At 38.1% G+C, this 27,552-nt stretch overlaps 1 protein-coding gene across 3 annotated transcripts in view; it reads right to left on the bottom strand.

The window, feature by feature from the left end:
* Positions 1-27,552, bottom strand: part of LOC124540259 — a 145,167-nt gene that overhangs the window by 55,893 nt on the left and 61,722 nt on the right. The window contains exons 4-13 of one of the 3 annotated variants that reach the window (XM_047117727.1): positions 17,181-17,359; positions 16,380-16,718; positions 10,877-11,014; positions 2,666-2,975; positions 2,400-2,514; positions 1,711-2,328; positions 1,242-1,359; positions 1,066-1,163; positions 858-999; positions 524-605 (exon numbers count right to left, since the gene is read on the bottom strand). In XM_047117727.1, the coding sequence (XP_046973683.1) occupies positions 524-605; positions 858-999; positions 1,066-1,163; positions 1,242-1,359; positions 1,711-2,328; positions 2,400-2,514; positions 2,666-2,975; positions 10,877-11,014; positions 16,380-16,718; positions 17,181-17,359 (2,139 nt within the window). Of the gene's footprint in view, positions 1-523; positions 606-857; positions 1,000-1,065; positions 1,164-1,241; positions 1,360-1,710; positions 2,329-2,399; positions 2,515-2,665; positions 2,976-8,590; positions 8,851-10,876; positions 11,015-16,379; positions 16,722-17,180; positions 17,360-27,552 lie in introns of those variants that run through there. The other 2 variants (XM_047117726.1, XM_047117728.1) reach the window with 2 other exon arrangements.

Below are 27,552 nucleotides of genomic sequence, written 5' to 3'. Positions count from 1 at the left end.
GCGTCTTCCTAGTAAAATATTTAAGAAATTCTTTGAATTTTTTGTCTTGTTTCACTAGTGAATAATATTATTGTGCGATTAATTTCAATCGTAAATAAATAAAATCATTGTAAAACTTGGAAAAAGGCGCTTCGTAAAATACATTTATTACATAAGATTGTACTATCATGGCAAGTAGTATTGCTTAGAAAATTACATTTTGAATGGAAAAATCGTTGGCCAACTATTCAGTTACCGAAATTTAAGTAAATATATTAACTTTTGCATTTATAAGTGTAGTAAGAAGATAACATTAGATCCGGGACTTCAATGAAGTCCTATTTAATCCTTATACTGACAGATGGCGCTCAGTTCAAAGAGCCGCGTCCGTAGTGTTACGAGCACTTGCGGATAGATGGCGCTGTACACAGATTGGTTCATAACGACGTAGATAGTGTTAAATTGTGTTTGATTTGCTGTAGTAGTACATCCAGTAAAGTATGCACATTCACGTGAAACTAAATATATATATAATAGCACGAACCTGCGTCTCTATCGCGTCGGCGGTCGGCGCAGTGCTTGGGGCTGTGCCGCTTGGCGCCGCGCACCACCAGCGACTGCGGGATCTGTGCACACACACATACACACACTTCGGATTACTATCAAAAGCAAATCACTTCAAATGATTAACGATAGCTATTTAATAAAAAAGTAATAATTGACATTGGCAATTAAATTTAATGATCAATCACTTTAAAAGATTAACGATAACTATTTAATAAAAAAATAATAATTGGCAATTGAAATGTAATGTAATACGTGCGAGGCAATCTCTAAGGCCCTGATAAAATTGGTCCCGTGTGGGATGCGGCACTGACCAGCTTGTCGGAGCGGTCGCCGGAGGGCAGGCGCGCGATGGTGACGTCGGCGCTGTCCTCGGGCGGCGGCGGCTGCTGCAGCCAGTTGTACTCGCGCTTGTCCACCGGCACGCCGCGCCGCTCGTAGTCCGCCGCCTGCGTCCTGCGCACACTCTCGCGTCACGCCCGCACACTCTCGCGTCCCCCACCCCACTCCCCGCGCACTCACCTCAAGCTCTCGTAGCAGTCGAGGCAGATCACGGCGTAGTCTCCGTTCTCTAGGAGGAGCGAGTTCTCCGTCCGCCTCTGCATCAGGAACGGGAACTCCTGCAACGAGTGAAACATCCTGTAGTGTAAAGTGGGAGGGCGGGCCGGTGCAATGGAGGCTGGGGGGTGGGGGGTTACCTTGATGGGTAGCGCGCGTACTCTTTTTCGGTAGGTCTTGATCCCGCACAGGTGACAGTGGTAGTCGTGCGTGTTGTACACTCTCCTCTCCGCCGGGCAGCCGCCTAGCGCCTCGTACCTGACACACGCACGGGCTCTTTTATTGTACTCAACATATAATACACTAGTTTCTGCCTGCGACTTCTTGTAGATTTCGAATTTGTGACAGGATTGCGTATTTCAAAAGAAAATCAAAATAACCCATAAAGATACAAAATAACAAAAATATTAAATAAATAGAAGTAAGAAGATGATTCTGGTTGACTTTTTACACCTTGTGTCAGAAAAACCCAAATATCTCACGGAACTATATTTTTCCAAAACAAAATTTAGCCCATGTTACTCGTAAATAATGTAGCTTTCAAACACTGAAAGATTTTTTTAAATCGGTCCAGTAGTCTTTTACCCTATAACGTTTTCCTTTACTGACCTCCTCCACTGGCTGAGCAGCGAGTGGTAGCAGAAGGTGCAGACGAGCGCGGAGCCGTTGTCGCGCAGCTGCTCGGCGTTGGCGTGGCTCGGGTGCGTGAGCAGGCACGGGAAGTAGGGCGCGTTGCCCTGCGGCTGGCCGAACAGCACGCGCGCCAGCGTCAGGTCCGAGTGCAGCCCGCACAGGAAGCAGTAGATGGACGTGCACGCGCTGCTGCTGGCCACCGTGCGCTCCGACGTCGTCGACGGCGGCGTGGGGATCACGCGCTCGCCGCCCGCCGGCAGCGGCGACGGGATGCTGTAGCGCCGGTGCTCCAGCGGCACGCGCTCCGCGTCCATGAGCTCCCACTGGCGCGCCAGGTGCCGCACGCAGCGCGAGCACGCCAGCACGCGCCCGCCGCGCGCGCCCGCGCCCGCCAGGCACGGGAAGTGCATGGCGTGCGAGTTCATGTACTCCGCCACCGTCGACAGCCACTCCATGGACTGCTGCGGGAACAGCCCGGCGCACACGTAGCAGCGGTACAGCCCCATGCCGTTCTCGGCCGCCAGCGGCGACGGCGCCAGCGCGCTGGACGGCCGCTTGCTGGCCGCGCCCGGCTTCATGTCGTACGGCTTGAACCTGCCGGCGACGGCGACGGCGCGGTTAGTGGCGCTCCGGGCTGCGCTCCGTGACGCCGAGCTCTGCCTCACCTGATGTTGTTGGTGTGCGAGTTGTTGTGCGCCGCGTTGGGCTCGCCGTTCTCGCTGTACGCGGGGTATTTGTGCGGGATACTCTTGTAACACGAGGCGCAGATCTGAACCATGCCTGAAACGCGACCTCACCTTTTATATACGTTTACAACACACCATACGCCCGCTCGGGGGCAGAGATCGAGTCAAACATATTGGTTTCCGTGCGAGTCTCGCTCAAAAGTATTCGATAGTAGAAGGAAGCGATTGTACAATGAGTATGAGACCTTGCGGGCTGATGGGGCTGGCGTCGGGGTGCGGCTTGAGCGTGGTGATGAAGGGGTAGTAGGTCTCGCGCTCGGGGTTGGGGCAGCAGTAGACGAGGCGCAGCTGCGAGCTGGGCGCCGACACGCCGCACACGTAGCACACGAAGCTGGCCGTGCTCTGCGAGGGCGGGCGCTCGAGCGACGGCGAGTGCGCGTGCGCCGCCACCGACTTGTCGCCCGACGACGCCAGGCTCAGCGGGCTGGGCGGCAGCAGCGACGGCGGCCGCGTGCGCAGCGTGTACACGCGCTCGTGCGCCGGCACGCCGCGCATCTGCAACGCGCTCAGCTGTACGGCGCTGTAGGGGGCCTCGTGGTGCGCGCCCGTCACGGGAACGCACCGAGCAACACGGGATTTAGAAAGACTTTCGACGAGTACAACTCACTACGCGATGATTAAGAATTTCTGTATCGCATAATCGTTCCGGTAATACCAATAAAGATTAGCGATGGATATCTGTCGTCGTAAATTAAATAATTCCGATAGTAACTTTTAGGGCAATCCGATAATTTCGATATCGATATTAACATTGGCTTAGAACAGATTATATTCCACGTTGCGACATTGTAAATTATAAACTTATGCTGTTTGACAGCGATCGACGACGTGGTAAACCCCGATGATGACACCGAGATAAGGTATTGTGTACAGAACGAATTTATCCATCGTGTCGTCTAATATGCGAAATGGTTAAAAACTATTGTATATCTACATGAGTGACGTGGCGTAGGTAAATAGCTCGGAAGCTTTGGGGTATTTATACGATTTCGTAGTCAATAAATGAATTATTTATAGCAATCATTTTCCTATTAATCGAGAATATTCTCACGTGATTCCGACGCGGTACGTAATTCCATGCCGCGGGTTATCGCGACCGTGTCAAGCTTTAACGATACGGTTATCTCTTAGGTCTTACGATACAAGTAAGTTCAATTATTGACTTGTATCAACAGGCTCATGTTTTTAAAGTCATATGATATAAATAAAAACGGATCTATAACGTCACCCTGTAGCACACCGAACCAAGTTAAACTAAAAATTTAGGTCCACGTAAAATAATAAATGATAATTAAAAAAAGAATTCATTTAGCATGTGATTTAGATTGTTTTGAGATGAGTTAGACTCACGAAACTTAGAAGTCGATTGATAGAAGATGTCAACTAAATAAAAGGCGAGTCAGAAATCGATAGCGATGCTGTGAACTTGTACCGTGAATGTCGCCCGCTGCGTATGGAGTCCGTCACCGGGCGACATTCAGGCATGCGGCGCGCGACCCCCGCGGCCGGGCTATCGCCGCTATCGCCGGTCAGCGGGTCGCCGAGGACAAGCGAGGTGCTTTCATCTTTTGACGATACCGTTTTATTGTCGCCTTGAAGTTAAGTGGAAACTTTACAAAATTTACTCACTCCTTTATCAATATGCTGATAAATAAATAATCTAATATATAAACATCTAAATACAAATCGAACGTTGAAGTAGATGTCTGTTCACTGCACCGGTTTTTTCTTGTCACTCTATAGATATTGACGCTTTAAGAAAAATGAACCATCATTTTACTGTCAACATACCACCAACCTTGGGAACTAGGACTATGTTCCTTGTGTCTGTATTAATCGGAACACGACAATGTAAAGTTAAGTATTGGTGTTCAGCGGTAGAATTTTTGACGAGTGACTGTTACTTACCCTACCAGGTTTCCAAAAAGCCCTATGACCAAGTAGTATGCAAATTAATCACTAATACATATCTAATACATATCGTGATTAATACACAACGATACGACTTGATCGATATGCATGAATACATAATATATTATGTTAGACATATTAATGTAAATTATCAAACTGTCTATTTTCTTGTATCTTGTTTAGCTAAATGATGCTGTCATATCAATTTTATTACCGTTCATCAGATATCTTTGACAATTGATGTAAATACGATTAGTAACTACATACGAGTATACCGTTAGTTAGTTGTGTTACGTGCGTAAATGTACATTGATTTTAATGTTTACGATTTAAAACAAGGTTTCGTCTGCGTGTGTACTGAGGGACGGCCTCATGTCAGGGCATACTTTATGTACCTTAATATCATATACGGAAAACAACGCTCCACTAGAATTCATAACCAAGAAACAAACTTACTCTTATGCCAAATTTATTCAATGCTTTTGCGGATATTTTGAAATCGCCTTGACATTATTATAGTATATATTCTATTTCGCATTTACTATATATTCTTGAGCATGTTAAACTAAAGTATTACATTTTATGAAACATATTGCATTTAATTTTTATATAAAAAGACTGCACTAATTTGATGGACATTGACCAGGTGCACAAAACTGAAACAAATCAATGAAAGATAACATCTCAGATAAAACCTCTAACGAGATTATACTGGAACTGCAATAAGTATATAATTATGTATATACAATACATAGTACATATCGTATATCTTATCTATAATTTTGATTATTTGTTATAATATATTATCTAAGTATGTAACAGCAGATCATTTAAAGCGATATGCGAATATAATACTTACACTTATAGATAACTTCACAGATATAATTTAGTATCGTGAGTTTTGATACAAGCGTTTCGACCCGGCTTCGCACGAATAATTTACGAAGAAAGATCAAAATGTTGCCACAATTATGCGACTGCCTATTTCACAGCAAACGATTTTTTGATTAAAGAGATATTCTTTTTTAAGTAGTAATTATTTGCGACTTGTAACATTATAACAGAAAAAAATATATATACAATTTTTATTGATACAAGTATTAGAGTAAATAATATAGCTTTCTAACACCGACATGTTTAGAATTGTGTCAATACTTTCTGATATTACCAAGTACATACTAACAAACAATATTTCCCCATTTATAATATTAGCATAGATATATGATACCAAAGTATTATAGATTATAGTATTATAGATATATTTACCAAATTTGAATAGATAAAATCACTAAAAGGTAATTTCCAAAGCAACAGATTGTATACAATTATTTTTTCACAGAGGAGATAAAGTTTAATAATCTCAATGATAACATCTTAATTATCGCTTGTGATTAAGTTCGATAAATGAATCATTTGCAGAACACTTATTAACACTCGAATGTAATTGAAATATTAATTTCCAACATTGTAACGAAAATAAACGCTCCAGATACGAAACAATCGATACGGAGATATCGAAGACCACTCCGAGAGCAGTGGCCTAAAAGTAAAAATAAATGTTATCTATAACAAATGACCTTTATTAATTTTAAAACAAAAACGATAACAATAAACGCACCTCGTGTTAATCTATCAATAAGAAATACAGTGTCCTCAATTGTGAATAGCTTTTAATATAAATTGAGTTTACTAGTTTAGGCAATGCTGACTTCTTCAATCAAATGCTAAATCGGTAAAGGTACAAAGAGAAAGAGAGAGAGAGAGAGAGAGAGAGTAAGAGAAAGTGAGGCCGATAATGTTTAACGTACAGTCAGAAAAACGATCAACAACAATGCATATTATTTTTAAAACGAAAATAATATATGGCAAAATATTATCGTCTCCTTCCAATACATGAAGAAAAAACGAGATAAAAGATATTTAGCAACGTTAGAATCCATAAAGACCGCAAGAGTGATGAAACCGTAAACGATATTAAATCAGCCGCTTAAATTGTAAATCAACTTTCCCTATAATCTTCCGATATGAAGAAAACACGATCATTACAAGTGGAGTATTAAAGACGTTTAAACATTAGCGATAGCGGGACGATAGCGGCGCGATAGCCGGGTCGGGAGTCGGCCGGGGCGGCGGGTCGGGTCGCTCGGACGTAATAACTCCCATCGCGGCGATAGCGCGCCGTACAAGAATTAATAGAACCGATTGATAGTACAGCGTGTTTATTGTCACTTGATAAAAAAGCAGGTTAATTGAGGTCAGGCGGCGAGAAAGTCGAGCGAGGGGTTAATGTGTAATTTTAATTAGAAGGATTACGTCGCGAATTAATCTACGCGGAACATTGATTCCGTTTGTTCAAAACAAAAAACAAATTTGAAAATGGAACAACGAAAAAATTTAAAACGATTCTTCGAAAGGAGTTTCTAATACTTATTACACGGTTTTATTTGAACACGATTTAAATTTCGTGTATAAAATTGTGTTTTATCGAAACGATGTGTAAACAAAGAACTATTTGATGCAAGTGTCAGTGTTTACACGACGACAATGCAAAGAGTGGCCGTCTGAGGCGAACTGGGTAAATAAACAAACAGACTACTCGGAGATACATTCACTTTAGTCAATCAATAGCTCACCTGAGCACACCACAATTGTACGTACGAAATTGAAATGATTATAATCGGTATTATTTATTATAATAAAATCTATAATATTAGCGATTCGCACGGATGCAATTAATTAGTAAAGAAAATGATATGCTATAAATATAATTTATCTTTAGATTTTTCAAAAAGTGAAAACTTTTTTCAATAGAATTCCGAAGATAGTAAATTTCAAGGAGACGCTTTTGTAATACATAATGAACAAAAACTACTAAAGCTATATGTGTAATACATAAAACGAATAATAGAAAATGTAACGCATAACGGAGTTATCATAAATTAATATAATATTTGCGTCACAGAATGTTGTTTTGTTGTCAAATAGACAAATGTCATCTTAGTCTACCCAGTCTTGCAGTGTTCGTGGTCACCCACGAACACTGCAAAGTGCTCGAAACGTCGGGATGTTTAAAAATAATTAATATACGCGATTCATCCGTTATAATTAGTCTTATTTAAATTTGCGTCACAGTTTCACCTACTTTTAATTTCGACTGTGAACGTAAGAAGCGTTTATTTCATACTCTTGTACCTAATAAAGAAAAATATCGTATCAAAATCATAATATTCCTTATTCAATTAGGCACATAAAAGTACTTTTCCACTATAAATTCGAAAAGACGTAAAGTTATGTCATCGATATTGACGTTTGTAATTGGCCTAAATGACTAAATATGCAGGAATGTTAAAACGACACAATAGATTTAACGAATAATCAATGTATTAAGTAAAAAGTTACAATATTATCTCAACCTTTAGCACTGACAATCAAATTTAATGCCATATAACTAACTGCAAAGCGATGTTTCACAATCAAAGTTTATTTTAATTTAGAATTTTCTCTCCGTTTACAAGTAATAGTTTCTATTGAGTAGTTGTTTTATAGAGTTGAAATACTCTGTCAATAAGGTAAATGGTCACCATTGGCTACAATATTGCAGAAAATATTATCCGCTACTTATAATGCGTCACTAACTTTGTGAACTAAGACGTTATGTCTTAATACGTAATACTAATACAAATACATAACAAACTGGAGCACATATATGTATACTGCATATTGATATTTGGCGGTAGAATGTGTCAAACCTACTAATAGAGCAATATTGACGGATTTATCAAACAAATAATTGCGTTACGATTATGCTAATATATTCTATAATGTAATTATAATCTCATCAAATAGTTTAATTAATGGAAAATACAGATACGATAACAAAACTAGACCGACATTTACTTAGAGTTTTCAAATTCAAAGATTTCGAAACAATGGGAATCCCGGGATTAAAAACAGATTTATCATTATTAATATGTACAAAGACTATCTTTGATGATCATTCGACGTGTAATAATACTCATAATTACTTGATGAAGATATATTTTTATTAGTCTCAACAATACCGGGCAAACACTGAATATGACCGATTTTCATTTACAGATAGGTTTTTCCATCGATCTCTAACCGGTACGAATTCACGAGTTTCAACTTCTAGGCGATCTAGTCTCAGATTTACAATCGACTAAATAAAAAAGACAAACCTTCTCGGTAGCCGGGGACATAATTGTAAACAATCCGTAATCCCTCGTAATAATCCGAATGTAATCGAATACACTGTCACAACAAATTCACTTTTCACACGTAATTCACTGCGAGTATCGCGTAAGGTGAGCGAGCACATCCATGTCGTGTGTAACGCGCGAGCGGTGCGTGCGCGCCGCCGTCCGCGCGGCGAGTGAGCGGACGACAATATTTTAAGTCAATATTGAACGCTACTGTATTAGACCCACTTCGGACTCGTTCATTTCACTAAATTATTAGACATGTCCCGAAACACTCTGGCAACTTTTTATTTGTACTCGCAACAATGTATGTTAAAATATTCTTGATATTGCAAAATAGTATCCAGGGCCGTATTTAGGGGAGGGCAACCTGGGCAACTGCCCTGGGGCCTCCACATTAGTGGGGGCCACAGTTTTCAGCAAGTTAACCAATACCGAGATGTAGTCAAATTATAATAATGTTATTATTTAATATTTTAAAAGTTACCGATACAAGTAAATAAATCATAGCTTAGTGATTGAACTGAAAAAGTAATTAATTCATGATATTATAATTATTAGGTAGTTCACGCTTCTGATTGTCTAGGGCCCCCAGTGCTTTGTGGACCGGGGGCCTCCAGACCTTTAAATCCGACTCTGATAGTATCGTTCGATAAATTTGAGAAGTCACTAACGAATCACCCAGTTCGTTATTATACGATTTTATCGATTGATTAAAAACAACGAATCACTTATTTTCCAGTAAATGTAATAGATAATATTTTTCAAGACACTGAAATGTTATATTTATTATGTTATATTTACAACTTCAGCGATAACGAGTAAATTGCGTCTACGGGCTTATCAGGGCTCCGTTGATCCTGCCCTTTGGGTCAACTTATATCTATCTGTTTTCGATATGAAACAAACAATACAGTTTATTACATTTAAAAAAAATTGCAAATTGAATCTTGTGTTACACAGATTGTGGTTTTGGTAACGAATATAATTTTTATTATTGAATATGGACATCGTTACACGCGAAATTTTACTCATTAAAGTATGATTTTCACGCCTGTTCATCAAACCTAAATTGTGATGCTGCCTGGTAATAAAATCATATACAAGACATTAGAGATAGGACACACAGACAACATGTCTGTGGAAATACAAATATAACATTAAACAAATAATAAATATAAAGAGAGTGAACGTGCGAAGCTAATATTATATGTACTCAAATCGTCTTGGAAACGCCCTGCGTCATCTATAAATTAGCTTTATTTTAAGTTTATAAATAACTTCTTAAGGAATCAAAAATAATTAGATGAAAAAAAGGACACAAATCGTCCATAAATTTAAATAAAATATGGTTCACATAAAAGCGTCAAACTCATCGCTTTAAGAAAAATCTCAATTATTTTAATCGAATTACATAAATTTATAACGATCACTGATATATATAAAAATAAATATAATTTCGAAATAACGATTAATCTCTGTCCAAACAAGTGTTAATCAGAGAATGACAGATGATAGCATCGAGTAGATCGGTTACTCGCTATCTTATCACTTGCTCAAAAAAATCCTTTTATCGAGCACGCTCCCGCGCGGTGCTCTTCTGTCGGCACTCGCTAATTTATTTGCGAATCTTATTATTTATTTAAACTAACGATCCACTTAGTAAAAGTATATTTCGGCAAAGTTAGCTAAAGTACAAAGGACATACAACAATTTTTTTTATGAAACATATTAACCAATATCGCCCTGTTCGTCTTTTGTAATCAAAAACATAATATTCGAACAATTAACACAGAACAAACGAATCCCCCCCCCCCTCAAACGCGGCCGAAATCGGGGACGTTGGCTTGTAACAAATAAATGACGAAATTCGCGTTGCAACGTGTACACACATTGCACTCGCCTCACCGCGTCTTGCATAAATGACATAAAAACATGACATAATATATAAATATATAATATAAATATGAGACAACATCACATACATTACTCTGATCCCAATGTAAGTAGCTGAAGCACTTGTTATGGAAATCAGAAGTAACGACGGCACCACAAACACTCAGACCCAAGACAACGTAGAAAACTAATGGTAATATACATCGACTCATCGACCTCAGAGTGGCGTACCCATGAAAACCGGTATACACACCACTCGACCGTGGAGGTCGTCATAAATATCGCGGTGTTCGCAGAGGGCGTGTGGGCGTGTGGGCGCGTGGTCGTGTGGGCGTGTGGGCGCGTGGGCGCGTGGGCGTGTGGGCGTACCTGGTAGGCGCTCCACTGCTGCAGCAGGTGGTGGTGGCAGGCGGCGCAGGCGCGCACGGTGCCCTGCGCGTCCTTGGGCCGCGAGCGCGGCGGCCGCGGGTGCTGCTCGCCGAAGATCGGGAAGTACGCCTGCTTGTTCTGCAACACACACGCTCCGAGCTGAGTCGCAGCGCAAACGACCCCCCCCCCCCCCCGCCAGGCCCGAGGAACCGACCGCCGCCCCCCCCCTCTCCCCCGCCAGCCCCGAGGGGGCGGCGCGAGCGGGTCGTTTGTTTATGACATTTCAATCATTAACTATGTTAACTTTTGATTTCACTGTGTGGTGTACAATAAAGAATAAACTATATGTTAGATTACAGTATTGAGGTATATATTTACACTTTATTCAATCTGAAAATACACTTCATTCTCGTGGAAACACATTTCGTCTATCATTAATCTGTAGGTATATATATTGTGACATTTCAATCATTAACTATGTTAGATTTAAGCATATAATGTATTTATATACTTTGTTCAATTGGAAAATACACTTCATTCTCGTGGAAACACATTTCGTATATGATTAATCTGTATTACATTGAATGTCATGCAAACTCGGGTTCTGACAAAATTTATACATCCTGTATGGAACTCGGTTACTCCTTACTCCATGCTCTTTATCATCATTCATACATAAATATATAAATAATTTGTTGTGTACAATATTATGGGTTAATACGAAACTAACGTTATACTTTATTTCAGGAGGCTCTTAAAAATACCCTTGAATCATCATATCCTAGTTTAGTTTTACTATCAAGCAACCACAAGAAGAGTCAAGAAACGACCTGCCTTCTGGAAAACCATCTCAGAATAACAGAATAGAGGCGTGTTCATATTACGTGCGTATGAATAAAAACAGTACGCACAACAAGTGCATGAACGTTATACGGACGACTTTGACCATTTTCTCTTACATTTATGCCAGTGGAGCATCAATATGCCGTCACCTTTTTATACTCATGATCTTGAATTTTTGTCACACCACTCGTGAGGTAGGCAAACTAATGACGTAACGAATATCAATTCGAGACATTGTCAGTTTACATTAGCAATTTGCGAATGCGGTCGCGAACGTAACCACATCGGGAACGATCCATGAATCATGTAAATATTGACTTGTGATCTGTATTAGCAACTAATCTGAACTCATTAAAGTTATCCATTGAGGGAGGGAGCCCCGACGAGGACGGAGCGTTAGCAAAACAAACAACGTCGTTGCCTCATTCTTAACAGTTAGCACGTTCCCTTTTTAAACGGCGATAATTGTGTTTGCACGATTTTTGCGAACGAATGCAAACGTCAACAAACACACGGTCCCGCCCACAAGTCGCTTGACATCACGCGAGTCCACTGCCCGTACTGTCAACACGCTCGGCCCGAATACATATTTATCGAGAGATTATCTCTATTTGTAATGTCCGAGTATACAATCGTTCTACGTCATTGCAATCGCAGATACGAGGGGGCTGGTAACACATTGCAAAAGTTGCTTCGTCCTAAGTGTCAACTGACTAAGGAAAAGTTTGTTAGGCGTGTCTACCGTCTAGAGCCATTATCACACGATGTGGGGACCACAATTACAAATAAAGTTTTCAATTTTTTTTTTTTGATACTGTCATTGCGTGGCTACAAGGGAGACAGCTGAAAATCAGCAGAGTGATAAAAATCTCTCATAGCATGAGCTGTCTCCTTTTGACTGCACACTAGTTTTATATTCATTATATTTTTTTTCTTTATAGTATCTTTCTTTGTTTATGTTGTTTTTATATCAATTTTTGTATATTTTTTTTCTTTATACAATAAATGTTTTTTTTTTTTTTTTAATTAAATTAAATGAATGCCATGATGTTAAAAATACCGCGTATTTTATATGTTAAAGTTTTCCATAACGATTTATAAATAACCTATAAGAACTAACTTACAAAATATGATCTAATAATTACCACATCGCATTACGAGCGTCAACCGGAAATACCGTAAAGGTTTATGATATTTTAATATTTCACAGAGCCTTTGAGCTCTACATAATCCCTGTGCTGGATAACAAGATATATATAGATATATAACTAATAAGAACTATACTAATTATAAAATAAATAATCAGTAATAAATAACAACACATATATAATATGATAAAGTAACATTATCGCGTTTTTTATGACTTATTTAAGCGTAATACTGATTGCATCATTGTAACTATTTATGACGTCAACGGTCACTACACAATATATTTTTAATCTGTTTATCGTATATTACTCTGAATTCGATTTTATTTATTTTTTATCGATGAAGGAAAACATCGTGAGGAAACCTGCATGCATTTTTCGGATGAAATTTGTTTATTGTATATTACTTTAAATTCGATTTTTTATTTTATTTTACATGTCTTTTCCGATGAAATTGAAAAAGCTAAGCCAAACCTTCTTCTCAAAATGAGATTAGGCCAAAGACATTAATTAAACTAAATTTAATAATTTATTTTCTTCGTAGATATTTGTCGTTATCGAGCATACCGCTTAAACAGATATCATTCTATTTCAGCTATAGTTTCAAGGCAGAGTATTTGTGTCGTCCATTATGGGATAACAATGTATTTCTTGACATAGGACATGTAGAGTACCGATGTGTTTCGGTTTGAAAGGTGAGAGAGACGGTTCTACAACATGACAACTTTGTGCCTATGTTTGGTGGCGCGTTAGTTATGTGTGAAATGCATAATATTCCTTACAGCGCCCATATTTATTGGTGCTGGTGACCATAAAAAAAGCAAGCATCAAAATCAAAACCATAGACTATAGACATATCTGTGAAAATTTATTTATTTAGGATATAATTATAGAAAGGCAATTGAAAGCTACAGCGACCTACCCAGGTGGACTTGCAGGAAGTTCTAGTTGTGATAAATCTAATATCATAACTATTATTGTAAATAGATGCACTAACGTGCTAGCCGCAATATTATACAAAGTAAGACTTAGTAGAAATCTTTGTTATTATCTGTGCCTATGGTATACCATTTCTATGATTTCGAGGCATATTTTACCAGTCTGGTGTGCTAATATATTATTAATTCCAGGCAACATAATCTAAAGTGGAGAACTACAATGTATGTCAATTTTGTGTTTAGTGTATGTATGTCAGTCGAGTGGAGTGTGGTGGTGCGTCGTGTGGTCGGGCGGTGGTGGTAGCGCGGCGGCGCTGGCGAGGGGGTTATCAGCGGAGAGTCGCGTCCGGGTGAGCAGATAGCGCCGATACACTGCTGACACCGGGGCAGATTTTTAGATCAACAATAATTATGACTAAAACTCTCATTTTCAATTATATAATTAATATATAAATATAATTGGTAAACAGTCTGACTAATCCCCCAAATGTTTGTCATAGGTAAGCTTCACGATATGAATAAAGGTTTTTTTAAACAAAAAATGTCAAGAGCATTTTGCAGCAATGTCTACCTGTCTAGTATTTATACGCTGAGATGTTATCTTCGAAATCTATCATCAAATCTTAACGAATTTTAAATAGGATCAATTCGAAACAAACCTCTTTAAGGAGGAATGCCTACCTATAATAGAAAAACATCTAACTCATATTTAGATACTACAATCACATATTATGTAATTTTTAAATAAACGATTCAAAATTGATCATAAACCATGACTTTCAGCTGCCGTTATCTAGGTACGTTTATTTGATATCCTTTACATACTTTAAGTTCTTATATTAGTTGTATGTATTAGCAATGAGTTTTATTTTAAGTAAGCTTATCATATCACTCGCAAAATCACATCAAATTAATAATTTAGTATGTTATATAAATCAAATAAAACTTTTGCTTTTTGCAAACCATCCGAATCCGTACCGTTACATATTTACTCGTCGTTTATTGGATCGAAAAACCGCCTTTCAATTTTGCCTTTGGTTTGAAGAATATATGAGGCAATGTATTTATTATGTTACAGAGTGTATTGTAGACATATATATATACATATACAACAGTGTGATAAACTAAACAAATATGATCTTATTTGTATTGTTTTGCTGTCTCTACTCGTTATTGTCTCACGCACACTAAGACAACTTGCATAAACATCACTCATACTAAAACACATTAATGCTAATTCCACGTGAGGTGACTTCGTAAGTGAATACATCTATACATCCTGTGCTTGACAGGAAATTGCATCGTCTAATAATGAGTGTATAATTGACTCATTTATCCATCAATAAAATAATTTATTGTTTTATCAAAATGAATAAACTTGTAAAATTTCAAACAAAGAACATCAACAAAAGATAGTAAATTATCAAATTCATAACTTTGTTTTGTTGACTTTAGAACTTTAGTACCTACACTAACTTGTATCTATTTATCTTAAAAAACTTACACAAAAACATTCAGAGGCGTAAACAATAATTTGACGATTGTTCCGCGATTATTTGTTTAATTTCATTGTAATTGGGTCAATCATTTCGTATATTTATATCTATTTAGAAATTCTATATTTCTATTGCTTCGAGATTCACTTACTAATCGATTACGGGACGTTTTATTACGAATTTAGAACGAATTAAGTTTAAATGAATTTATATTATATTACGAGTATTTGATGATTAATTAATGGACGATGACACAGCTGATTGATTGCCCTGGAGATATCCACAAAGCAATGGCAACCTGACATGCCCGAATGTTAGAAACAACAAGCTTCCGTATTGCTACTTAGAATTTAGGATTGAACCCAAAAGCTTAGATCTAGTACTTTATAAATTAGCCACTAAATCGGAAAGACACTGGATAATTATCTACCATATTATCTTAGAGGGACTGGAGAGAAGCTTCACTCTTCGTGTGATGGCGCTATTAAAATTCTATTCAACGTAGAGCGCATCGCCCAAGGGTGTGTTCCGATTATGTTTTTTCGGTTATATGATATATAGAGCCGAGATGGCCCAGTGGTTAGAACGCGTGCATCTTAACCGATGATTGCGGGTTCAAACCCAGGCAAGCACCGCTGATTCATGTGCTTAATTTGTCTTTATAATTCATCTCGTGCTCAGCGGTGAAGGAAAACATCGTGAGGAAACCTGCATGTGACAAATGTCACAGAAATTCTGCCACATGTGCATTCCACCAACCCGCATTGGAACAGCGCGGTGGAATATGTTCCAAACCTCCTCAAAGGGAGAGGAGGCCTTTAGCCCAGCAAGTGGAATTTACAGGCTGTTGTTGTTGTTGTAAATCGGAAAGACACTGGGTAATTATCTGCCATATTATCTTAGAGGGACACAGACACAGAAAATTCTATTCAACGTAGAGCACATCGCCCGAGGGCGTGTTCCGATTATGTCTTTTCGGTCATATGATATATGGAGATGATAAACGTGGAGTTCGTACAGCTGTATGTCCATACAGGATATATATATATGTATCGCATGTAGTGAGGGTGGTGCTTACGGCCTTGTCCTTGGGTTCCTTGGTGTGCAGGTTGTAGAGCGTGCCGCGCTTGTACTCGTCGCCGCACACGTAGCACACCTCCGTCATGCAGTTCTTGTCCGGCATCGAGAGGTCGAGGATGTCGCGCTCCGACGACGACGTCGAGTTGCCCGAGTACACCGACACCGTCGAGCGCACGGCGTCCAGGTAGCCGGCCGGCTCGGACGCGCCCGAGTGCTGCGAGCCCACCGAGATCACGGACGGGTCGCGCGCGCGCAGATCCAAAACACCCTCCTCCTCGCCCCCCGCGACCCCCGCACCCCCCGCGCCGCCCACACCCCCCGCACCGCCCGCGTAGCGCTGCTGGAACACGACGACCACACGATTATTGGCACACTGTATAATACTATTATATATATTATATATTACTTGATGGTAGGGCTTTGTGCAAGCCCGTCTGGGTAGGTACCACCAAATCATCAGTTATTCTACCGCCAAATAGCAGTACTCAGTATTGTTGTGTTCCGGTCTGAAGGGTGAGTGAGCCAGTGTAACTACAGGCACAGGGGACATAACATCTTAGTTCCCAAGGTTGGTGGCACATTGACGATGTAAGGAATAGTTAATAATTCTTACAGCGTTAATGTCTATGGGCGATGGTGACCACTTATCATCAGGTGGCCCATATGCTCGTCCGCCAACCTAAACCATAAAAAAAAAAGAAAAAAAAAAAACTATGCACAAATATATTGATGCGACTAAACACAATAGATGATAGTAATAGTATTAGACACCGATAATTATTAGCGAATGAGTAGTTACATTGTTAAATTTGGGTGTGTGATTTTCTTTCTTCGGTGATGCCGTCCGCGGGGGGTCTGCGAGGGGGCGGGACGCGGGTCGGGGCGCGGGGTTGGTGGGCTCGTCTCTCGTCGCGTTCGCCTCCGCGCCCAGCCCGAGCACCTGCGCGGCGTACTCGCCTTGGAACGACATGTCTGCACCTGGAATTTGCACGGAATACTTGTCAAATATATGATTCGAAACCGTTATTTGTTGAGACATTCTCGAGTTACCAGCAGTAAAAGCGGTATCAACGTTTTTTACGAGTAAAATTATCTGTTATACTTATTTACCTATTTGCAATTCCTTTACATCCAAACATAAATCGTAATATATTTTTGAATAAACACAATGTCATTCATAGTTACTCAATTCTATTAGTTCATTCATAAAATAAAAATATTGTACATTCGTTCCTTTCGTTCATCAGATAGATAATGATATCGTTATTGGATACAAGAAGAACAAAAATATCCCAACTCATCATTAATTGATATCCTACTTCCTATAAACTAGAGCGTCATAACCCACGAGTGCCAGAAGTGGCGACTCCATTCCCGCACGTAGCCCGCTGACTCACGGCGCGGGTCGCAACCTCGACACGGTCAAGCGAAAGCGGCCCCAATACATTTGATGAACATGACGCAACCAGACAAGGAGTAGGCTTTTGATACTATCTATGGAACTTTAACATCAGTGGGTCGCCGTGACGTCACACCGCCACCATTCAAGAAGTTGAACATAGTTTAATTTTGATGTTAGGCATATGTAATTAGGCCAACTAGCTAAGTCGCTTCTTGTGTTCAGCGCCATGTATCGGTATAGTAGCGATTGCCATCTCAATAATTAATTTATATGGTTTATTAGTTACTGCCTCATCCGAGTGGTCGACAATTTGTTGAAACTACTTGCGCCCCACCAATAACAACAAGGTTTCACTAATTTAGAAACCTTTGCCGACGTGCAAGAGAACACGGCAACCAAAAGTTAAGTAACAGTCTTCAGTCCTTTTGCCATACGAATGCGTCTTCCTCCTTTTTGAGAAGACCGTTTAGAACTTATTCTAGCATACAGCTTTACCATGCAGGTTTTCTCACAATGATAAGCACAAAATAAGCAAATGAAAACTCAGCTCGTAGATATATTAATTTAATTTTTATTCATATAAAAGTCCAAAGTTCCAATGAAATGTCAAAATGACCGGTGATAACACAAATGCCTGACTGATTCGTGAACTCGCTGACCCTTTAAACAGGAACAGAGCTATTTACAGCCGTTGGACAATTAGCGAGTGGGTGGTATAAACTTCCAACGTTCTTTCGGTAGCCCAACAATAAATAACCAATAAACAATACACAATTTACATCAAAATTTACGAAGTTCTTCCAAAGACGGCAAATTTCTAGCCCTTGTATTATTCGTTCTTGTTACTAGTCCACTTTCCATGCAGTCTACGCTCTGCTGTAAACTGTCCGACTATTGCTACATATACAAAATTAATCTTATAACATGACGTTTCAAAAGAGTTTGTACTAACAGCCTACTTTTTTTAATAGTGTAATAAAAGCTAAACTTCTTATGACTTTAATAATTAAAAACGTATGTAGTTATAATATGCTTAAATATAAAAAGTGCTTTAATGAGCCTGCTTGAATAAAGAATATTTTAATTTTATGAGCCCTTTTAACTTCGAGTTTTATAGATCTTTATAAGGTAAGAATAACCAGGTTAATGTGATTTCTGAGTAAAGAGGTGTTGAGCTGTATAAATCCTACGAACAACACTTGCACCACACCGCTAATATATCTCAATGAAAGAGGTCAAAAGACCGCATGTGCGCAAAATGTTACAATAATGATTTAAATCAGCGAGCACAAGGTTCAAAGTCGCGTTTCCGCATCGAACCGGTTCCATCTGGTTTCGTAATCGGTATAAACTAGTTCATCGCTCATTGTGTGATAGAAACAGCCGGTCGAATCCATCAAGTTAGTGTCCAAATTGTTTACACACATCTCATTAATCAGCGCTGTTTGATTTTCACTTATAAATACAAGATCTAAAATAACGCTTCATCTTATCTTGCTCCCGTTTAACTCGTCCGACTGATGCGAAATTAATCGTTTTGTTTGCGTTTAATTTTCGACACGCAAGTAAGCGGAATGTTCAGATCGCTTGTCTATGTTATATGACCTCTAATGTTGTGTTTTGAGCACGATACCAAGAAGATACGTAACTTTGGGTACCAAAAATCTTTATTATACTATATAATATATAATGACTGCAGAATATTAACAAAACAGTAGATACTTTTAAAAACAATGTACTTTTGATGAATCTTCCGATTGTGCAAAAACACAAAAGAAATTATAGAGATCCTGTAATTCGATATTATAATAATCGGGTTATTTGCACTTAAAACTTGGTTACCGATAATTTGAGAATGAAGTATTGCGTCGCAATTATTTGATGTTTAGATTTATGAGGTACTACGTACTACAGCTTAAGACTTGATAAAGGAATGAATTTGAAAACTGACGAAGGTTTTTTCACTCTGACTGTACAAACGTACACACATACGTGGCGGTAACCAAAATGTGTATTCAATATTTTTGAATCGTTAGTTTGTTTGTATGTATACTTTTTATAACGACACAGTAAGCAAATTAACATGCGGTTACTGCACGCTAACAACTTTTGCTTTTGTTTAGCGGGTGTTTAGTTAAACAATGCTGGATTTTTTCTATTTGGTACAAGTTTTATATAAAACTAGCGACCCGGCCGTGCCTCGCTCGGATGCAGAGCTGATAATAAATATACTACAGATTTTTCTTGTTTCTTTACAAAAACCTTCCACTCGAATCACCCTGTCTATTAAAAAAAAAGCATCAAAATCCCTTCCGTAATTTTCAAGATCTAAACATATAGGTATGGACAGACAGCGGTAAGCGACTTTGTCTTATACTATGTAATGAGTAATAATAGGTAATTTGACGAGCTATTTCTTAATAAATGGTCGCCAACAACCATCAATGTGCTTGCAACACCAATGCGCCAACCTCAGTAACTATATATAATATCCCTAGTGCTTGTAGTTATGTTCATCTTCAATCCGGAACAAAACAAAACAATATAAATATAACGAGTAGGTAACACATCTACAAAGCCCTACCACCGGGAAAACTCCCAAAGGGTAAAGTTTTCCGCACAAAAAGTAACTAAACTCGAGTCACGTGTACGCGAATTGAAATGGAATCGAAACAGAGAAGACCGCTACTTATTCCGAAGTTATTCTTAACTCGAAATGAATTGTATCAGTGGAATGTTTGTTCAGCGATTAGAGGAATCGTACGAAAACCACTAAACCGAGGCGTCACGTTTTATAAGACATTAATTCTGAGAAAAAAAACGTCCGTGTAATATTATTGACGTCAATTGATTTATTAAATACGACGACATTAATTTATGAAACGATATTTATTCTACTCAAATAAAACATAAATCACGCTTACGTAATACACACAACGTGCGAGCTCTTGCCTGATTTGACGACGAGCATTCCTCGATGAAATTTTTAAAGATTTTTATTTAATTTAATCTTCTATAAAGCATAAGTTTTATATTTTATAGAAAAGAAGTTTTTATTAATTTACCTGCGGTAGCCGCGACTTTTTGCGCGTTTGAATTTACAAAAAACTGTTATTGTTGTAGCCTAACTCACTCCTAATTACATCAGCTATCTGCCAGTGTCCCGTCAAAATCGATCCAGCCTTTTCAGAGATTAGTCAGAACAAACAAACAGATAAAAAAAAGGTATTTTCGTATATGTACCATTTATACATCATTTAGTAAATGTATAAAATTTATTATACGTTTAGATTACATTTACTATTGAATTATTAACTAGAGAAATTATTAAAAACTCGTAAAATAGATCGAAGAGATCTTATCAAAATGTTCCCTTGTCTACCATTTTTCATGTAAACTTGTCGACACAGTATCAAAGGAATTGATCACTTTAATACAAACGATTGTCTACAACACACGTCATTTCTCATTCGACTGTCGGTGATAACGGCTAATATCAATCTATCAATTTAATGATTTAATAATTCTCAAACAACGAAATCGTACATTAAAATCTGCCCGATGTTCATTCGATTTGATTATTCATAATGTCCGCTTACAATATTCGAGAAATAATTCATTTTACTTAGGGATTGTGGAATTATCTACGAGGTGTATCATGCTAGTTACAAATCACAAAAGTACTTACTAGTAACGGAAATTAGAGAAAATCTTTGAAGACGTCAAATATCAGTCGTCAAAAATTTGCCATAAGCAAAACTAAACATATTTTGAACGTAATACTAATAGCGCTTAAAGGAACTTAACTCGAATGAAACAAACAAAACTTTATACACGCTTACTTAACACGGAAAATCCTATAATCCGTTTTAATATGTTACCGTAAATTAACTACAATTCAAATGTCTTGTCGGTTCTTCTATGTAGAATCTTCGTTCCGAAACGATGAAATTACGCTTCAAAGGTGATTGTAAAAGCCTACTTGAATAAAGTATATTATGATAAATCATTAATAAAGCAATTTGAATCATCATCATCTTCGGCGTCATCCTAATGGGTTTTGATAAATGACATACAAATTGTTGATGTTAGTAAAAAATATCAATATGTACAGATACTACATAGTAATTTGATATTTTCGATACGAAGATTGTCGCATGATCGCTAGCTATTGTTTATTTTTAAGCGATCAATCCATGCGACATAGTTTCTGAAGACTATTTCGAAGGGTACACGATACACCAGACAAATGACAACAGCTGTGACAGGCGACTTGATATACTTCTATTATTTTATTCGTATGCCTGTCAAATGTCAACGCTGTATAGAGTACAGAACGCTACAGATAGCTTATACTATTCTGTATATATGTATATAATAAACGCAAAAGTTTGTCCGTCTGTCTTTGACTTGCTTTTTCATGACCAAACTACTAAACGGAATTTGATGAGATTTCTTTAAAATGTTAATTATTTAATTACAAGTTGAATCGTCTGAGCAGATGATCCAGTGGTTAACATATGTATGGTAATTCGAAGAGCGCGAAAACATCTCTAGCTTTATATGTTTTTATATTCATTTTCGGACAAGAAATCATCTCTGAACACGAGATGAATTAAACATCGCGAGGAAAACTTTGCTGAATAAAGTTCTATTAAATGTATATCAGCAACCTAATTCAACAACGAATGAATAGGTCTGATTAACTGAACGAAAATGTCTTGAAGAAACGTGCACATGTATTGTATGCAAGAAAACATTGAGAATAATAAAAAAAAACACAGCTGAATTTCAATGATCGTGTTCATAAAGACAGCCGACGATGATAGCGGGCTTCGTAAAACATTTCCATCTAAGCCTAACGTGAAAACGTGGATAAAATACGAAAAAAAAAAAAGTCGCACAGATCGGAATACGAATGACGCGGAGGGACGCTGGAAGGCGATAACTTCCGAAGGATACGACGATTCAAATGTCTCCTGATAAAACGGCGCGACTGAAACCTTACTGGTCGGGTTCTGCATATATCGTACATATCTAAAAACTACAATACACTTAATGACCTGCCCCGACATCGCACTGGTATAGTTTATTAATAAGTACAACGATCTATATTAATATTATAAATGTGACACTAGCTCTTTGTATCTGTTTCTCGCTCTTTCACGACCAAACTGCTGAACCGAATTTGATTTTATTTTGTATGAAACAAACTTGAACTCCAAGAAAGGAGTATTCCTATTTTTTTTTTGCCTGACACGCGTCAACTAACATCCTACAACGCGAGCGAAGCCGCGGCGACTACTAGTTTCATATTAATATAGATTTAGATTCTTAGCAGTTAAGAAATAATACATAAATATAAAGAATCAACATTGTGTAGCGGTTATTTCGAACGGTTTCGTTTCGTGTCAAAAAGTTGTAAAGCAAAACATTTATTATTTAACAACGCAACATATGTGAGGATTAGCTTTTAAACTGACCCAGTTATTAGTTTACTAGTTAATACGTTAAAAGCATGAACACTTTAACGGTCGCGTGTATCTGAAGAAATAAAACAATGTACTAGTTTAATTACAGATTAACATCAGATTACTGCATTCAAGAAACGATTCGTTATTCTACGGGTGGTTTTCATAATTGTACAGTCCGAGTCAGAAAACCTTCGTCAGTTTTCAAATTAATTCCTTTATCGAGTCTTAAGCTCTTAGTACCTTTTGAATCTAAACATCAAATCATTGCGACGCAATATGTCATTCTCGATCGGTAAAGCAGATTCTCGCTCATACTGAGCACACGAAAATAGATCTTAAGGTGACGAACCTTTTCTAACCCCGACTGCACTTAGTTTAGGATGATGTAAAATAAAAACGTCTTTACTAAAAAGGTTCAAAATCGAATATCGCAACGACTTTAACGATTGGTTACTCGTAACTCAGAAACAATCCTTTATTAAAGGACCAGGCATAAAGAAACATTCAAATCATCATCGCATTAGTGACGTAGGCAGACAACAGCTGACTGTACTGTGTTACGTGTATGGAAGATAGTTCCAGTCTTCGTTGAAATCAAACATTTGTATTCTATTGTAATGTTTATCGCCGTCTCGAGTTATTTGTGTAGCCTTACTAATATCAATGAAATGTGAGTATTGTAAAATACAAAAACAAAAAAGGTCTTTTGTCGAGTTAGCGCATAGAAGTACATCAGCTGAACTTATCTATATGTCGGAGACGGTCATGAATTCCATAGCGTAACGAAGCGCGGCACGAATCCCGCGTGGCGGCAGCACTATCGTTACGTCACGACGCGACTAACTTCGTGCTACGACGGAGCCTACCCGGTGGAGGCGCTCAGAGACGACTCACTTACGATTCCGCTCTCGTGAAGACCAGTACCTCCATCCTAGGAACTGTCATTCGCTTCGTTGCCAAGTGTGATATAGTGTGATACTGAATTAGTGTATTAAGTACTTTAAACGTAGAATAAACGTGTTCCTATATTGGCGGTTTCCTCTTTGCTCGATCACCCTAGTAACACGCCCCTATGATGCCTGACAATCGTACTGATGTCGCTGTCGATCCGACATATATAACACATATATAGTATTGTTCGAGCCATGGTCAGTGATAGACGTGTTATCGCTTATTTTATGAAAGTTTAAATACATCTCGTGCTAAATTGGAACTAATAATTAGTTAACATAAGTGACAAGTTTGCTTAGTGATGTTCTACATAAAATACGTAATTACTTGAATAAAGTGACCATTGCGTATCACCCCCTTTCCCCGCGCACTTCGGGTAAAAGAGAGGAATAGTTATTTTTCATCTCTCTCGAGTCAACGAGATCCTAGTGTGAGCCACGGGCGACGTCACCGACACCTCCCGAAAACGCACGAAGGCACTCATTCGTTTTTAAACGTCGTCGTTGCAACTTGAAAAAAATATACATACGTATATTCGTAGACTGCAATCGCAAGCGCCGCTTATACAATGTCTACGAAGTGTGCGGCATGCAATAAAAACGTAAACAAGAATGATTCTCTGGAATGCACTAATTGTTCAAATAGCTATCACTTTTTATGCGTTAATATATCGCAAAAATCTTCTACAAAGCTAACATCTGAATTTAAATGCAATTGGTTATGTCCAAGCTGTATATGTAAGCAACCTAAACGTGACAATACGAATACTCCAGTACGTCCGGTATTAGATTCTCGAGTCGAAAGCTTGATAAACCATGAACATGTCACGCAAAGATTTAAAAACCGTTTGGACGACACATCCAGCCATAGTGAACAGTGTCATTGCATCTCGGAAGATAATTTACGTGATATTATTAAAACCGAAGTCCGCGAAACAATAGTTCGTAGCCTCGATGAAATACTGAACTCGAAGCTTAGTTTTCAGCTGAAAAATATACATGAAGAAATATCTATTTTCAAGGAATCAATGAATTTTATTAACGAAAAATTTGAAGATCTTAAGGTACAACATATAACACAGAAGGATAATATCAACAGTCTCCTTAAGGAAAATGAAATGTTGCGCACAACTGTTAACAACTTAAGTTCTAGAATAAGCCAGTTGGATCATTTGGTGCGGGCTAATAACCTCGAAATTCAGTGTGTCCCCGAGCACAAATCCGAGAACCTACTCAACATCGTGGCCCAATTGGGTAATGTTATTAAATGTCCTATCGATACCAAGGATATTGATTACTGTGCGCGCACCATGAAATACGACCCTTCAAGCTCCAGGCCTCGTTCCATATTGGTCAAATTTCGTTCTCCACGTATACGGGATAATGTACTTGCTGGCGTGATACAATTCAACAAAAATAACCCTTCAGATAAAATAAACTCCAGCCACCTAGGGATTGGTGGGGGTAGGGACAAAAAGCCCATATATGTAGTCGAGCACCTGTCTCCAGAGTTGAAATCCCTTCATATGAAAGCCAGACTTAAGGCAAAGGAGCTGCAATATAAATTTGTGTGGGTTCGCGGCGGAAAAATATTTATACGTAAGACCGAAATTTCCAAAATTATTGTTGTTAATAGTATTGATACCCTATCAAAAATAATTTAAGATAAGTTAAGGGATTTTCCTCTTTTTGTGTATTGATTTAGTTTAATTATTTTTTCTTCTAATTCACATCGTTTAATTGCTACTTCCAAAACGTTCGAGGATTAAATACAAAAACTTTAGAATTTTATAACAATGTTATATGTTGTAATTACGATATTATTGTCTTATGTGAAACGTGGCTTCACAATGGTGTTTCGGATTCGGAACTATTTGACGACAGATACACTGTTTACAGGAGGGATAGGGAATCCAGTCCTATTTGTAATAAAAAAACGGGAGGTGGTGTACTAATCGCGGTGTCAAAATTAATAAATTCGAAAAGAATTAAATCCTTCGAAAGTGCCTGCGAGGACTTATGGATTTCTGTTGATATTGATAATGGCGGCCGCTCATCTCATGTTTTTATTTGTGCAGTATATCTACCCCCACCTATTCAGAGAAACATATTAGAACACTTTATTGCTAATACTAATCGAGTTATGGAAACTGGTAATAAAACGTTAATCGTAGGCGACTTTAATATGAGTAATATTGAGTGGTCACAAACAGTAGATTTACCGTGTACAAATTTTAATCCTACCTCAAATTGTACATATAGTTCATTTGCAAGCTTATTTATAAATTTCATTGTACTTAATGATTTAAAACAATATAATTTCGTGACAAATAAGAACAATAAAATTTTAGATCTTATCTTGAGCAATGTTTCTGTCGTCAACTTAGCACCGAGCTATGATATTTTAAGTGTAATTGACGGTCATCACCCTCCTTTACAATTTTCAATAAATTTTAGCAACGGTAAGTCACTAGAATCTAAAGTCATGTTAAGAAATAATTTTTTTAAGGCTGATTATTGTAAAATTCAGGAGGCTTTACAAAATATAGATTGGGATGATAAATTTTCAAAGTGTGGAGATGTAAACGAGATGGTTGCATCTTTTTATGCAGTCCTTCGAGTCTTAATTGGTATGTATGTTCCCAAAAAGAATTTTAATAAAAATCGTTATCCCGTATGGTTTTCAAAAAATCTAATTAGACTTTTGCGAGAAAAAAACAAATATAGAATCAGGGCAGGCAAGTATGGAAATCCTCTCGACGTTTTGTCTTTTAAGTTGTTAAGATCTAGATGTGAACATCTTCAAACCGAATGTTACAATAATTATTTAGAACTTCTTGAGTCTTCTCTATCCAAGAACGCCAAGCTTTTTTACACCTACATACAGTCTAAAAGGAAAAAAAGTACCGAGTTTCCTTCCCAAATGTATCTTGATAATCAAGTTGCTAATAATGGTAACGAAATATGTAATCTCTTTGCTACTAACTTCTTATCCTATTATAGTACAAATACTTCAAATTTAAATAGAACTACTCATGCTGCTCATGAAGCTTCATCTGGGACTATCAGTTCTATAATTTTGTCTCATAAGGAAATACATAAAGCGTTAAAAAGTCTCAATCCATCTAAAGGAGCAGGTTTCGATGGTATTCCATCTTACTTTATTGTTAATTGCGCTGATGCATTAACGGCCCCGCTTTACCATATATTTAATACATCACTTTCCACGGGTATTTTTCCTACATATTGGAAAACATCCTTAGTAATACCTATTTTTAAATCCGGAGACCCCAATCAAATAAATAATTATAGACCGATATCCTTGTTATCAATTCTTGGTAAAGT

This window comes from Vanessa cardui, chromosome 24 (genome assembly GCF_905220365.1).
Source record: "Vanessa cardui chromosome 24, ilVanCard2.1, whole genome shotgun sequence".
In the NCBI taxonomy this organism is placed as follows: Eukaryota; Metazoa; Arthropoda; class Insecta; order Lepidoptera; family Nymphalidae; genus Vanessa; species Vanessa cardui.
Note: the sequence above shows the minus strand (reverse complement) of the source record. Positions and strands in the feature narration are given on the sequence as shown.